This window comes from Syngnathoides biaculeatus, chromosome 13, assembly GCF_019802595.1.
Source record: "Syngnathoides biaculeatus isolate LvHL_M chromosome 13, ASM1980259v1, whole genome shotgun sequence".
In the NCBI taxonomy this organism is placed as follows: Eukaryota; Metazoa; Chordata; class Actinopteri; order Syngnathiformes; family Syngnathidae; genus Syngnathoides; species Syngnathoides biaculeatus.
This window is the reverse complement of record NC_084652.1, coordinates 4,378,080-4,392,291: the sequence shown is the minus strand read 5'-3', so window position 1 is coordinate 4,392,291 and position 14,212 is coordinate 4,378,080. Positions and strand designations below refer to the sequence as shown.

Here is a 14,212-nt window from a genome sequence, read left to right as displayed (position 1 = left end):
GAAGTGGGACACAGGGATCCAAATGTGATTAGAACACTGAATGCAAACAGGTACCCTAATTCAATACAGAATGAGCTGGCCAAAAACTACTGGTAACCTAAATATGTATCCGGATCTCATGTATATCTATTTTTTATTTAAAAATCCAGAGCATTATTTTTTTTTTTTAACAGAATTCAGAATAAAACAACAACATGTCATGTTTTACACTTCTGGTGACTTTGTTGTCAAAGTTTCCACTCCCACCTATCCTGGTGACGATGGGAATCCTTAAAAAATATTTTTAAAAATTATTAGCACATCCTGTGAGCCCTGAATAAAAAACGTGCCGTTTTTTTTTTTTTTTTTTTTTAATTACTTTGAAGCGTAGCTATGCTGTCCATGAAAATAATGCCAGGCTGTGTTTGGAATAAAATCATAACACTGAAAATCTGTGGTTTTCATGCATTATTATCTTTTGAAACAAGCAACCTGAGACTATTTCTTTTAGTCGCATTAGTTGTAGCTTTTGATATGCTTTCAAAGCGTGCATTATTCATATTTTAAATTCAGGTTGTAATAAATGCCACAGTAAGGAAATAGAATGCTATCATAATTAATGAAGGCTTCCTTTAATTTAAAAAAAAAAAAGTGGTGGCAGCAAAGTCAGCCTTAAAAACAAATTTGCATTTTACTTGCTAAAAAATAACATACATATTTACTCGTCAAAACACTTTTCCCCCCCAAAAGGGCCCAACAATAGGGCGGGGCAGGGGGGGGGGGAACACTACACTTTTCACAACATTGTCTAAACATAAATTCATGAACACCAAAACAGTTTACTGGACTGGATTTAAGCGAAGAAAATAAAATCCTAAAAATATGTCTAAACACAATTCTAAAATGGCGGGGAAGAAAAAAAAAACACGAAAATAAATAAGCCAAAATGCGTGAAAGAGAATTTTTTGGACACCGCCCACCCATGCAGGGGTGAACAGAACACCGAATCAAACCCACCCCTGGAATGATGTTCACGTTCTACCACAGCCACGGAACTCTAAAATACATTTTCCATAATATAGTGCTTGTCCTCACTAAGGTAGCATCATACACATAGCTCATATTTTGATATTCACTTTAGAAGGAATTTTTTTTTTTTTTAACATCTTGCGGTGAAAGCTGGTCAGGCCGACGTGGGTGCGCTTGTTTTCAGTCTCGTCAAGAGTACCTTAAAGGCATTAATTGCATATTTTTTGGGGGTTTTGTTGTTTTCTTTTTGTTTTTTTTGGGGGGGGGGTCGTAATAATCCAACAAGATCAAAAATAAACAACAACTATATCAAGGGTACCCTGTTTGAACCGGAAAAAGAAGACATGGGAAAAGCTTGAGCGTCTATTCTACATCCAGAACTTTATTACAATCATCTTCTCAACAATGGGAGATTTATAAATATTCTTTTTTTTTTTTTTTGATTCTTGAGGCATGATGATTCCAGTTGTTAAAAAAAAAAAAAAAAATTGGTCTTTGAGTATCCAAATGGTGGGAGAGGAAATCCGTTCTGTACACTGAGGGGGCCGTCGTGCGCGTGGGCGTTCTTGGAGGTATATGGTCCGCAGGAAAAAAGAAAAAAAAAATGCATCCCACGGCGCCGATCCGGATTCCAAAATCCAAGGATTGCCCCCCCAACCTCCACCCTCGCTATCGCCCCGGTACTTCCACTACAGGAGGGTCCGGGGTCTCCTCTCTCTCGCTGTGGCTCAAGCCAAGGCCATGGGGCACCAGGCCTCTCCCCTCACCGAGCCCACGTCGGTGGTCTGCGCCAGGCCCACGGCGCCGTACAGACCCTCCGGGCCCGGGTACTTGAGCGCGGGGGCCTCCCCCGAGCCGGCCAGCACGGACGAGCTGACCTGCGACAGTGAATTCACCTTGAAACAAACGCTCGGGAATGTCGGGCACCGAGCGGGCCTCCGCGTGACCTCGTCGGTGGGTTTTTTTTTCGTTTTGTTTTCTGGGCTTTCAAGTTCGGGCCCGAACCGCGACCTGAGCGTGCGCTACGTACCCCGGACACTTGCGTGGAGGGAGAGCCGCTTTTCGAGCAGTCTTCGGAATTGGACGAAGATGTGGATGTGGGCGTCATGGCGACCGGGTTGCTGCTTCCTGCAAATCCAAACATGATCGCAACGGATCACTTTTTACTCGCCGGACACTTCATTCGGTACACCCACAAACTCCACTACTACTACTTCCATCCATCAATTTTCATTTGCCGCTTATCCTCACGAGGGTCGCGGGGAGTGCTGGAACCTTTGTTTTGATTTGCGGCGGTCACTGTTTCAAAGTGAGTGCGCTTTATTTGGGTCACCCCTTCGAAGTTTGTGCATGCTGATTTCGTGTCGGAACGCCTCGTCCACCAGGGGGCAGAATAACACAGGCATACGCGACACACAAAGAAGACTTTCACAACTAGTAAACTGCAATAATTCATATTTGTCTGAAAAGTGGGTTTTGTTACTTTTTATGTCTACGTGTCGCCGCACCGTTTGCGTCCAGTTGCCATAGCAACTACTCACTTTTTTTCCCCCACTTTTGGGAAGAATTGAGCAGTGGTTGCGTGCAGAGTTCGCTTGAAATTTTTGCTCACAACTCAAGACATAAATCATAAATGCAAACGCGGCGGAGCGTACCATGTCTCCCAAAAATTTAAAAAGAAATGGACCAATTGAACACTACTAAAGTATTTCTCAGCCGAGTGTGAAGCGGCTGGGGTGAGATTCAGCACCTCCCAATCCGAGACTACGGTCCTCAGTCGGAAAAGGGTGGCGTGCCCTCTCCGGGTCGGGGATGAGATCCTCCGCCAAGTGGAGGAGTTCAAGTATCTCGGGGTCTTGTTCACGAGTGAGGGAAGAACGCAGCGGGAGATCGACAGACGGATCGGTCCGGCGTCTGGAGTGATCCGGATTTTGTATCAGTCCCTTGTTGTGAAGAAGGAGCTAATCCAAAAAGGTGAAGCTCTCAATTTACCAGTCGACCTACGTTCCTACCCTCGCCTGTGGGGATGAGCTGTGGGTCGTGACCGAAAGAACAAGATCCCGGATACAAGCGGCCGAAATGAGTTTCCTCCGCAGGGTGTCCGGGCTCTCCCTTAGAGAACGGGCGAGAAGCTCGGTCATCAGGGAGGGGCTCAATGTCGAGCCGTTGCTCCTCCGCATTGAGAGGAGCCAGATGAGGTGGCTGGGGCATCCGGTTCGGATGCCTCCCGGACGCCTCTCTGGTGAGGTGTTCTGGGCACGTCCCAAAGGAAAGAGACCCCGGGGACGACCCAGGACACGCTGGAGAGACTGGCTTGGGAACGCCTCAGGATCCCTCCGGAAGAGCTGGAAGAAGTGGCTGGGGAAAGGGAAGTCTGGGTATCCCTGCTGAAGCTGCTTCCCCCACGACCCGATCCGGAAAACCGGTTGATAATGGATGGATGGATAAAATATTTCAATGCTTTCCACTGACTGCCGATCAAGGAGTATTTGTTGCAGTACCAGAAATGCAATGAATGTAAAAAGGACACAGAAGAAGAAGAAAGTCATATTTGTCAATATCCAGTCAAAAATCTTAAAGTAGGGAAAGGCTGAAAGTCCAGAATCTATTTTTTTTTAAAATGCAGAAAAAACAAAAAACAATCAGGAATAAAGTCCAACCAAAAGAAAAAAATGTAGTAGTTTTGAAAGAATAGTTGCAATATCGTGGAAAAAAAACTCAGAATGTTAACAAAGTGAATACAAAAAATACATAAAAAGCCGCAAATTTACAACAGAGAATTTTATCAGAGTAAAGCAAGAATGATTTTGTATCACAGGGGGGGGGGGGGGAATAAAGTCACAATCATGAGATGAAATATGTTGAGGATAATCAAGTTGTTGCGAGATTCTTAGAAAGCAGTCGAGTGAGTCACAAAGACAATGAAATAATATTTGATGAGCGGAAGAAGGTCATTTGTTGAGGGGGTGGTGGTGGAAAAAAGAGTTGCATAAAGATAGAGCCATAGTTAATAATCATATTACGAGAAGAAAGTCAAGATTACTGGAATAAGGTCACGAATTTTAGGAGGGAATAAGAAGTCATTTGACGAGTGATATTTAAAAAAAAAAAAAAATCAAACAATAATTGAAAGCAAAATGCCAGCACACGAAAAGATTTGGGGGTAAAGTTGATTCCTACGTCATGGGCGGGCTGTGACGCAACAGGGCACTCACCTGAGGCCCCTTTGCTTTTATTCAGTGTTTTGGGTTTTCGTTTCCTGGTCTGGATTCCTTCTTTCTTCATGGCCAGCGGCCGAGGCACCTGCGCACGTCACCAGTTATTAGGAAATAGTAAGAAGAAGAAGACGTTTTTGAGGGGGCGGGGTGCAACCCCATGACCCCCACCGTCCCCTGTCCCCCGTGGGGGCGAGTGGACTCACCCCGTGCAATTTGGTGTAGAGACCGCAGGCGTTGCAGACCGGCTCCCCTTCGGCGTTCCTGCGCCACAGCGTCGTCGTGCTCGTCTGGCAGTTGGCGCACGACAGCCCGATGCGCCGCGACGTCGACTGCAAACCATTCAACCATTCAAACCAAACCATTCACATCGCCGGCTTGTAACACTGATTGTTCTGCTGCTTGTCACGTGACTCTAAAGTGCGCCACGGCTCTTTATTTAATCACACCCCCCCCCAAAAAAAAGCACGCAAAATCGTCTCCGGCCGTGTCGCGAATCTGAATGTGCGCCAAAAAAAAAAAAAAAAAAAAAGCCGCCACAATGGCAACATTATTATAATTTTAGTTCACGCTTTAATCCATTATTATTGTTTATTGGGACGGCTAACAAATCGCAAACTCGAATATCCTGACTATAAATATTCAATAATGGCATGAACAAATAGTTTTGCTCAAAATGTGAGGGGGGGGGGAAATATGGAATTCGCTAAATGATGTCACAATCTTTAAAGGAAATAAAAAAATAAAGGTGCTTGAAAGGGTTCTCTGTTGCACTCTTGGTGAGCAGCCCGGGTTCTCGGACCACGACTGGGTGATTTGAGGGGTTCGTGACACATTTCTCGGAGGGGGTGCTCGTTCTATCCAGCACCCACGACGCTCCAGCATTTAAAATATTACCTTCGGGAATGAATTTAGGGGTACCCCAAAATCTCCAAAGCCGCTGATTGGTTCCTAAACTTTCCCCCCAAACGCTAACGAGCCCCATTTGTCTTTTATACACGACCTTCACTTTTTTTTTGTTTTTTTTTTTATTTAAGGCCAAAGAAGTAACAAAAATGCGTTTTCAAATGTAGCCGACAACTGTACACGTGCAAGGCCACCACTTTGTTAGGAACACCTGCGCCATATCTATTTTTCCTTGTAGTCAAAAGAGAAATTGTATCATTTTAATGCACCCTCGCTTTCATTTGACACAAGGTATCCTTTGAATAACACGTACATTTTCCAGTGGCGCAAAAATGACGTGCTTAGAGTTCTTTGTCACGTGACGTCCCAATCCTTTACGTCCGCCCGGGTGCTCAAATTATTAGGGAGGCCTAAAGCAGACCGCGCCGGCTTTTCCGCGGGTGTTCCCCGATGAAGTGTCCCGGGCGCAAAGGTTCACTCACGGTGCGCTTCTGCGGCTTGATGAGCGGCCTGCTGAGGCCGTTCATCTTGCTGTAGAGGCCGCAGGCGTTGCACAGAAAGTGGCCGGTGCCGTCGCGACGCCACAGCGGCGTGGAGATGGAGCCGCAGTTGACGCACTCGCGGCTCTCCGACATGTCGTCCAGGAGCTCCGAAACTGCAACACACGGGCACGCGCCTTTACAAAAGCCAAGAACATGCCAAGTATTACTGGAATTTAGCATTTACAGGATTGTTCAGGCTTGGCACACGTTTAAAAATAATAATAATAATAATTCCAAACAGAAAGTCCATTAAAATGTATGAAACGGAAATTATTCTGGATTCAACGTTCCACTTCCCTCAATGTCAACATAAAAAAAAAAAAACAAATTGGGGACGAACCAAGATTATTTTTATTTCGGTTCCACACGTATGTTTTTATGCATTCAAAAAATACTTCTATCGTATGGTTTAACTTTTTTTTTTTTTAAACAAAATGATACAGTTTCAGGTAAGGCTGCAACAGGAAAGTCTCAAATCTGTCAAGCAAAGCAAAGATCATTTTAAAATTTGCCAGTTTAAAGGCAAATTTGTTTTGATGCACGCAGAAAAATGGCGACATTATATTATTTCACACTTTTTTATGCTATTCTACATTGTGACAACATTTTTAAATAAAGTCTGAATTTAATGGTTAATTAAGGATGATTTTTTTATTTGTGATTTGGCTGAATTATCCGGGTGTTTTCACGCAAAAACAGACTTAATTGGTGTCATTATAAATCAAATCTAATATATTATTGGTTTGAACTTTATAATTGAAGTCAAATTTAACCCAAAGGTTTTTTTAATAGTAATGAGCGAGGATTAAATTATATTATCCAAGTATGTTTCACTGCATAAAATATATACTTATATCACTTATTGCATAGTTAGAGAACGGAATTGTCAATGCGATTTTTGAATAATGAAGGAATTATTGTGTTTTTTGACGCACAAAACTGTGGCGTAATACATGCCCCGCAATATATTTCATGCCTGAAATTTCTATTTTCGGGTCAAAGTGAAAAGGAAAATATATGAACTTGACGATCACGTTTTTGTGTTTTTACGCACCCAAAATGACAAATGCCTGTCATATTATAGCAATTTTGGAGTCAACTTCCCCCTTTTTCAGCGGTCAACCTTGACAAAGAAAAGTTAAATTAAAGAAGAACAAAGTGGGAGCACGTAAATGTGTTTTTACGCACATTCAATGACAAATAAGTGCGCTTTGGTGGCTCGTGTAAGGTATTTTTGCCCGCGTGTAAGATTTCAGTTCATGGTGAACAGAAACATGGCGGCTGGAATTGACCACATTTTCATCTCATTTGACTTTTTGTTGTCGTTGTTGGGTGAAAAATGGACGAGGGTCGCGTGTCGTGTTACACTCGAATAAATGTTTAACCGGCGCAAAAATATTGTACTGGATACTAAATTAAATGTTGTTTGGTTTTGAGAGGAGCGTGAAGCGGGCAGCGAGGTCAAAAGTTGGGTTCGGCATTGAAAAGCGCGAGCGTCCGTGGTTTACCTCCGTTGGGACCCCGAATCAAGGGCGCGGCCCTGCTCTGCAAGGTGTGCAGCATGCCGTTGTCGAAGGGCCCCCCCGTCCAGGGCGACGGCAGCTGGGAGAGCTGCGGGGGCACGTAGGGCGAGTAGGCCCCCGGGTAGGCGCCCCCGAGCGGCCGCGAGAGGCCGTACTGCTCGGCCCGGTTGGCCGCGTTCAGGGCGCTGCCGTAGCCGACGTCCGCCCGGCTCGCGCCGTTGTTGACGGGCGGGCTGGGCGGGTAGTGGAAGCGGCCGGGGGCGGCGTGCGGGCTCCCGGTGCCGTAGGACGGGCTCTCGGGGGCCGGCTGCGACCACACCGGGTGGCCGGAGACGGCGTGGCCCGGCTGGGCCGAACCGCCGGCTTGCAGGTAGGACAGGCTGGGGATCATGGGGCCCACGCGGGAGCTGGGCACGTACACGGGGGAGTTGGGGTTGGAGTGCATGTACGCCCCCGACGAGGAGGAATCGTATCCGGTCTGGCTCTGCGCCGCGGCGATGGCCAGGGTCTGGTACATGTCCGACGGGTCCACCAGGAGGCCCGCCGCGGCCGCCTTGTGCGCCCCGCCGGACAGCACCAGCTTGCCGCCCTGGTCTAGATCCGTAAAGAGCGGAACGTCCTCGCCGGAGCTCGCCAGTCCGAAGTGGGCGTACGGGTGGAGCGTTCTCCCGCCCAGCGCGTCCAGGTCCCCCGGGGGAGTCCTCAGCTCGTCCGGGGTGCGGGCGCCGCCGCTGCGCCGGCTGTCGCCGGGCTGCAGGTAGCTCGGCTCGGCCGGTGACCCTGGGCTGCTGGATGCTTCTCGCTTGACCATGGACCAGCCGCTTTCGACCAGGTCCATCCAGGAGCTCTTCCCATACACCCTCTGGGGGGGTCGATTGGAGGAAAAGTAGGCAGGGAGTCGTCGGCCCTGCAAAACACACCGGAGACCAATGACGGCGGGTTGGGATCGATCGCGCGCACGTTTCCTGCGCATTTCGCACTTGTACCACCGCGACGTGATCTTCATTCCGATCCAGTTTTTACACCGTCGCCGCTTGTCCAGGATCCGTAAAACAGTAACGCTTAAAATCCTCGACTTCACGTTGTCACTAAAACAGTCTGTCAACACGCAACCGTAGCAAGGTGGCAACAAAAAAATACGTCAGCCAAACCCGTAAGGAAATGTAAGCATTTCTACGTTAGCTCGTATTTTGTGGCAGCATATTAAATCATATCGCCTTTAAATTATTATCACCGAGAGATACACATTTTGTCAGTAGATCGGCTGTCATTTCATCCGGAAAGAACCACCACGGTTACCCAACTCGGACGCGCAATCCACGCAATAGTTTGTCATCCACCCCCCCCCCAAAAAAAAGTTTGATAAAAGTTTGATAAGAAGCAGATAAGAGGGCGAGAATCTTTTTTAAAGGGAGTAAAGTGTGCGTTGGGGGTGGGGGGTGGGGGGGTCCACGTACCTGCTCAGTGGCGTGCCATAGGTGTCACGCGCACACGCACGAGCACGCAGTAGTCGGGGCGAGGAACGAGCGAGCGTCGCGCTGCTTCGGTTCCTCGGTCCGCCAGCGGCGCAAATGCTGCGCGACTCGTTGGCGAGCCGGACCTGGTTCGTGAGGGGGCGGCCTCAGTGTTCTGGGTGGAAAGGGGGCGTGCCTGCTTCCTCAGCGTCCTCCAATCACCGTCGTCCTGCGTCAAAACAACACTGAATTCACACTTTTTTTTTTTTTTTTTTTTTTGGAAAGCACGCACTTTACTGCTTAGAAAATGGAAATTCGTTGATTTGCCTCGGCCGTGCTCATAATGAACGGCAGCCATTGTGCTGCTTTTGGTTTTGTTTCCATTTCCAGTTGATGCTAACATATCAAACATCAACCCCTCAGTGTCAGAGTGAAATCCGTAAAATATCGATGTGTAGGCTTTTCTTTTCGTTTAACATTCTTATTTAATAAAGTATAAAAAAAATATTGCAGCTGTGCTAGTAGTGATAATGACAACCGACACGTCTGTGCAAGCATTCACAATAATTAAATAGATAAAAATGTTGATTGTTCATGTTTTGCATTTTTTTATGTAACATAACACGCCATATTAATATTGTCCTGATTCATTGATTGCACCACTCATATTATTGTGATGAGGATTATGATAACAGAATCAGAATCAGCTTTAATGCCCAAGTGTGTAAAAACACACAAGGAATTTTTCTCCCGCAGTCTTATTTATGATCATTATTAATAATACTAATGTGCTCTTTTTATTGTAACCAATCGGATGACGATTATTGAAATTTGTTTTATAATGTTCTACTCTGCATTGCTCAAGAACCTCTCAGGTTTTAAATTTAATCATAGGAGCCCCCCCCCCCCCCCCCCCCCACGCCGCTACTTGAACGTTCCAGGCCACTCGAGAGCAACTTTCAACGCGTCCCATTTGACGTAATCACGACGGGCCTGGACTCGTCGCCGCGGGCAATCAAAAGGAATCCCTTCGCGGACGGAAATATATTTAAAAAAATAAAATAAAAAGCCAAGTCACGTGTTTTGCGCAAACACCGCAGGATGCTGCAAATAAGCTCATCAACTGCTCCTTGATGTAAACATTACTTATGAAATGAGTACTTTCCTGCTGGTCAAGGTGCAGACTTCTATTCTTTTGTTGTTGTTGATTGCATGAAGGCTGATCAATAAATCCCCCCTTCCGTGCTAATTCGTTTATTTCACGAGTGGTCGGCTGCCTCGCACATGCGCACAAGCGCCACAATCAACATCGACATGATCAAAAGATTCGCGCGTACACGCGTGTCAAATTGAATCAATTCACTCATTAAGCAGCGTGTGTGTTTATTCTCTTGTAATTGTTTTAACACCCACGCACGTGACGCCGCCATATTATTAGTAGGTTGCAGAATCGCGTTGAAGGCGACGCCGAGGGGGGGGGGGGGGTGTTCCTAATGTTCTGACCACCGTGCTGCAGGGATGAGGCCGTACTTAATAAAGTGGTAACCGTATATTTTATTCTCTATTTATTGTTTTTGTGAGAATCTTAGTATCGCGGTTTTAGATTTTGATGGAGAGCTAATTTAAAATGCAAATATTTGCGTGTGGAAACACAAAAAAATAAAACATTCTGGTCACGTGTCATTGTGATATATTGCTTTTATTATTAAAATAAGGAATTTACTACAGTAAATAACGAGGGTACTTCCATATAATTGACAATAATAATTTCTAATCAAACTCATAAAAATATCTAAAAAGTGAGCTAAATATAAACGTATATGTAAATGTATAAATGTAATATCCTTAGTTTAGTGCGCTACATCCACTTATTATAAAATACATTTTTATTGCTGCTTCTTTTCCTCTGAGCAAAAAGCTGCTTGTGCTTTATTAAATGTTTTTTAAAAAAAATAATTTTCACAGGATCAACATTACTGCTTCTTTATCCTAATCTCCAAAACAATTGTGATAGTTTCAGATTGCCTTGAATATCCACTTTCGAGCACTCCATGCGAGTGTTTGTTGTGTGACGTCACCGCCGACCTGGTATCACGTTGACCCAACATACGACCGACAATTATTTAGACCTGCGTCAGAAACTGCCGCACAATTGATGAATGAGGAGTTATGTTTTTTTTTCCTCAAGGTGCCGTGTGACACGCGGTACCCTTGTCGTAGGCAAGGGGGGAGGGGTACCCCACGGCGGCCCTCGTTTTCTTTCAACGTCATCGAGTCAATCTGCCCATTAATAAGAATAATAACAATACATTAATCATTAAATATCTTTTTCTCCTTTCTGTTGCCAAATAAGTAAATAAGTAATACAACAAATATAAATGAAAATACTATTCATAATTAACTATTCATCTGCTAATAACGGAACATAAAAAAATGTAAAATGTTTCTCACTTGCAGAGTTGAGAGGGAAAAAGTCTAAAAGAGTAAATAAATATATGTTTATGATGAATAATGACAATAAAATATGACATCTCCTTATGAATTAAAAAAAAAACAAATGATCCCAAATACAAATAAAATACAATTCCTATTGCTCGTACCAAATCCGTACACGTGTACTCAGCCCTTTTTTTTTTCCCAAATGGACGTGCAATTACAAATTAAAAATATTAATTTTGTTTCTTGCTCACCTGTTTTTGACATTTTTTTTCCGGCATTCTATCCGAATTTATTTTGAATGTATTTTTGAGTTGGGGCACGTCAACCGTCAACATACTTCCAGGATAATCCTTATCTCCTGCGTGCGATTCTTAAAAAGGATGATTGTCACGATTATCGCACCTTTATCTTATTATGATGGAGGCTGGCGAGTGTTTTGTCTCCTCTTCCATGCGAGATTGCATATTTGCAATCTGCGCATTATAAAGATTAACGAGCCACACGATTTCATTCACCACTACTGTCGGATCCTCAATTTGTGCCCTGTTATTTTTGCTTTACTACGATCCCGTGTATAATAAACGTTCAGAGTACTTCTCATAGTCGCTCTCTGCTTTGCAGTTCTTAGTTAAAAATGCGAAATGTTGCAATAATAAAAAAAATGTTCCAATGTGAGAGTACATGGCAAGTGTTGTCAATTGTAAAATGTTAACAACTCTCTTTAAAATGATTTAAAAATAAATGAAGGCCAATTTAACATAAAACTGTAAAAAAATGTATTTTTATTTATCTAGATGTACATATTCAAATTATTATTATTATTTATTTTTACTTTCATCATCAATCTAGAAATTTTTATGGATATCTAGTTCCATTATTCATATGGACTATAGTTCCATTAAATATACAATTTTCTTTATTGCTTTAGTTGAATTTTAAATGTATCATTCAACAGAGGTTAAAAAAAAACATTTTGAAATAAACCTAAAAATAAATAAAGAAATCTAAAAAAAACCAACAAAAAAACCCCACCTTGATCATTCATTCAAAATGATAAGTTGAGCCCCTGACATCAGTTTGACTAATCAACACGAATTTAGGTAGACACCCCCCCTCAATGATTATTATTACAAAATTTAAATTGTGCATTTTTTTCCCCTACAGTATGAATATTCCAATTCCCAACTTGGATACGTCTCCACACTGTCACAGTATTTCCAAAATACTTCCAATGTAAACTGCAGTGTTTTCAAAATTGCAGTGGGCCTAGAGCGGATCCATGCAGCTGTGACGTGAACTCGGACTTCGCAGTTGACGGTTACAATTGTTCAGATGTGTCACCCCCCCCCCCCCCTGGGACAATTTGTTCTTTATTTTTTTATGGGCGCAGCGGAGTAGAAAGCCCGACGCCGTCCGCAGCAAAGGATTGTGGGACGCCGGCGGCCAGCGTTCTCACTCCAGTAGATGATTAAAGGACGGGCGTAAACGCAACCTTTGTCGCCTTGTTGAGGGCCTCGCTCGCCCGACGTCCGTTTTCGTTGCCTATCGCACGGCGGGCGTCATGATGTCATTATCAGCGTGACACGGACCCGCGGGGGCCATTTTGACCCTTTCGCTTAACTCCCGTTACCAATGTTTTCGAAAGGACGAGCCGTCTTTATCGTGTCGTCGGTATCAGCGCCGTTAAAGGAGGCCCAAACAAACTCTTTGGTAACAATAATAATCATAATCATCATCACGCAAAGATTGGTGCTTCCCAACAATTTACGAAGGAGATAATTCAGCACGAATTGTGGATATGGCAGCTTGCGGGGTCTCGCGTATGTTTTGTCGAACAATTGTGACATTTGTCGCCTTTTGATGACATGATGAGCGTCCAGACTGAGGCTGCGGAGAACCCCCCCCACCCCCACACACATAAAAAAAACCCTTACATAATGGAAATGTAAAAAATCAATGCGAAATTTCGACGTCGAAGCTCCGCCGGGAACGCCTCAATCCAAATTCTGCCCGTGTTTGCGCCAACTGGTGCCACGTTTCACGCGGACATTTATTGCCAGGGACAAACTTTTCCCCAAAAAAACGACAGAGGAGCGTCTGTAAATAATTTTGAAGACACTCTTCGGTGTGTAACGCGCATATACGATGACAGATGGTACTTAGTGTTTTATTACCTAATTGTGATTGATTCCTCTTTAGCATTTAGCGCTCTCAAATTCTGTACGCCAAATTCATAATCGGGACCAACGTGCAGTTTAAGGATCGAAGTCCGTCGCTCATAAATGAGAATTCAATAAAAAAGCATGTTTAGTGGTAAAAAAGAAAAGATGGCCGTCAGTTAGACACGAATGTTGGCGAGTCGTGGTCCGATTGGACTTCGATACGTACACTTGCAAAAACGGGCGTGTTCTCGGGAATAAAGGCGACTTGTTTGGAAAAAAAAAATAAGAACGCAGACGGTGATCATTTACAATATTTGAGATTTGTTTTAGGTGACTCGGTAGGTGCTGTTGTTTTGGGGAGCAAAAGAATTCAAACAGCCGATGCCATCCGTGTTGGGAGATTTTTGTTTCTCACAACTATTCATCCGTCCATCCATTTTCTTAGCCGCTTATCCTCACAAAGCTGTCAACAAGGCAGGAGGCGGGGTACACCCTGAACTGGTCGTCAGCCAATCGCAGGGCACAAAGAGACAAACAGCCGCAGTCACAATCACACCTATGGGCAATTTAGCGTGTCCAATTAATATTGCGTGTTTTTGGAATGTGAGAGGAAACCGGAGTGCACGGAGAAAACCCACCCAGGGACGGGAAGAACATGCAAACTCCACACAGGCGGGTCCGGGATTGAACCCGGGTCCTCAGAACTGTGAGGCCAACGCTTTAACAGCTGATCCACCGTGGTTTCTCAGAACTAAATTAACATATTGAAATGTATTGGATATGTATATTTTTTAGGGGGAGGGGGTCGCACACACATTTGGGCTAGTACTGTAATTCCCCGCCTACAGAGCGCACCTGGTTATAAGCCTCGGTACACACCATTAAATTCTGTGTACTGAGGCTTATAACCAGGTGCGCTAACACTAGCGCCGCGCTAACACCAGCGGTGAGCTAACGCCAGCG

The 14,212-nt window shown here is 44.5% G+C and overlaps 1 protein-coding gene across 1 annotated transcript; it reads right to left on the bottom strand.

Annotated features, from left to right (window-relative positions):
* Positions 1-579: 579 nt before the first annotated feature.
* On the bottom strand, positions 580-8,877 carry gata6 (GATA binding protein 6). The gene is made up of 7 exons (XM_061839696.1): positions 8,652-8,877; positions 7,180-8,101; positions 5,612-5,784; positions 4,430-4,555; positions 4,224-4,311; positions 2,039-2,136; positions 580-1,886 (listed from the first exon to the last, which is right to left on the bottom strand). The coding sequence occupies exons 2-7, from the start codon at positions 8,030-8,032 to the stop codon at positions 1,737-1,739; spliced, it is 1,488 nt and encodes a 495-aa protein (XP_061695680.1). The 5' UTR covers positions 8,033-8,101; positions 8,652-8,877; the 3' UTR covers positions 580-1,736.
* Between the last annotated feature and the right edge of the window lie 5,335 nt (positions 8,878-14,212).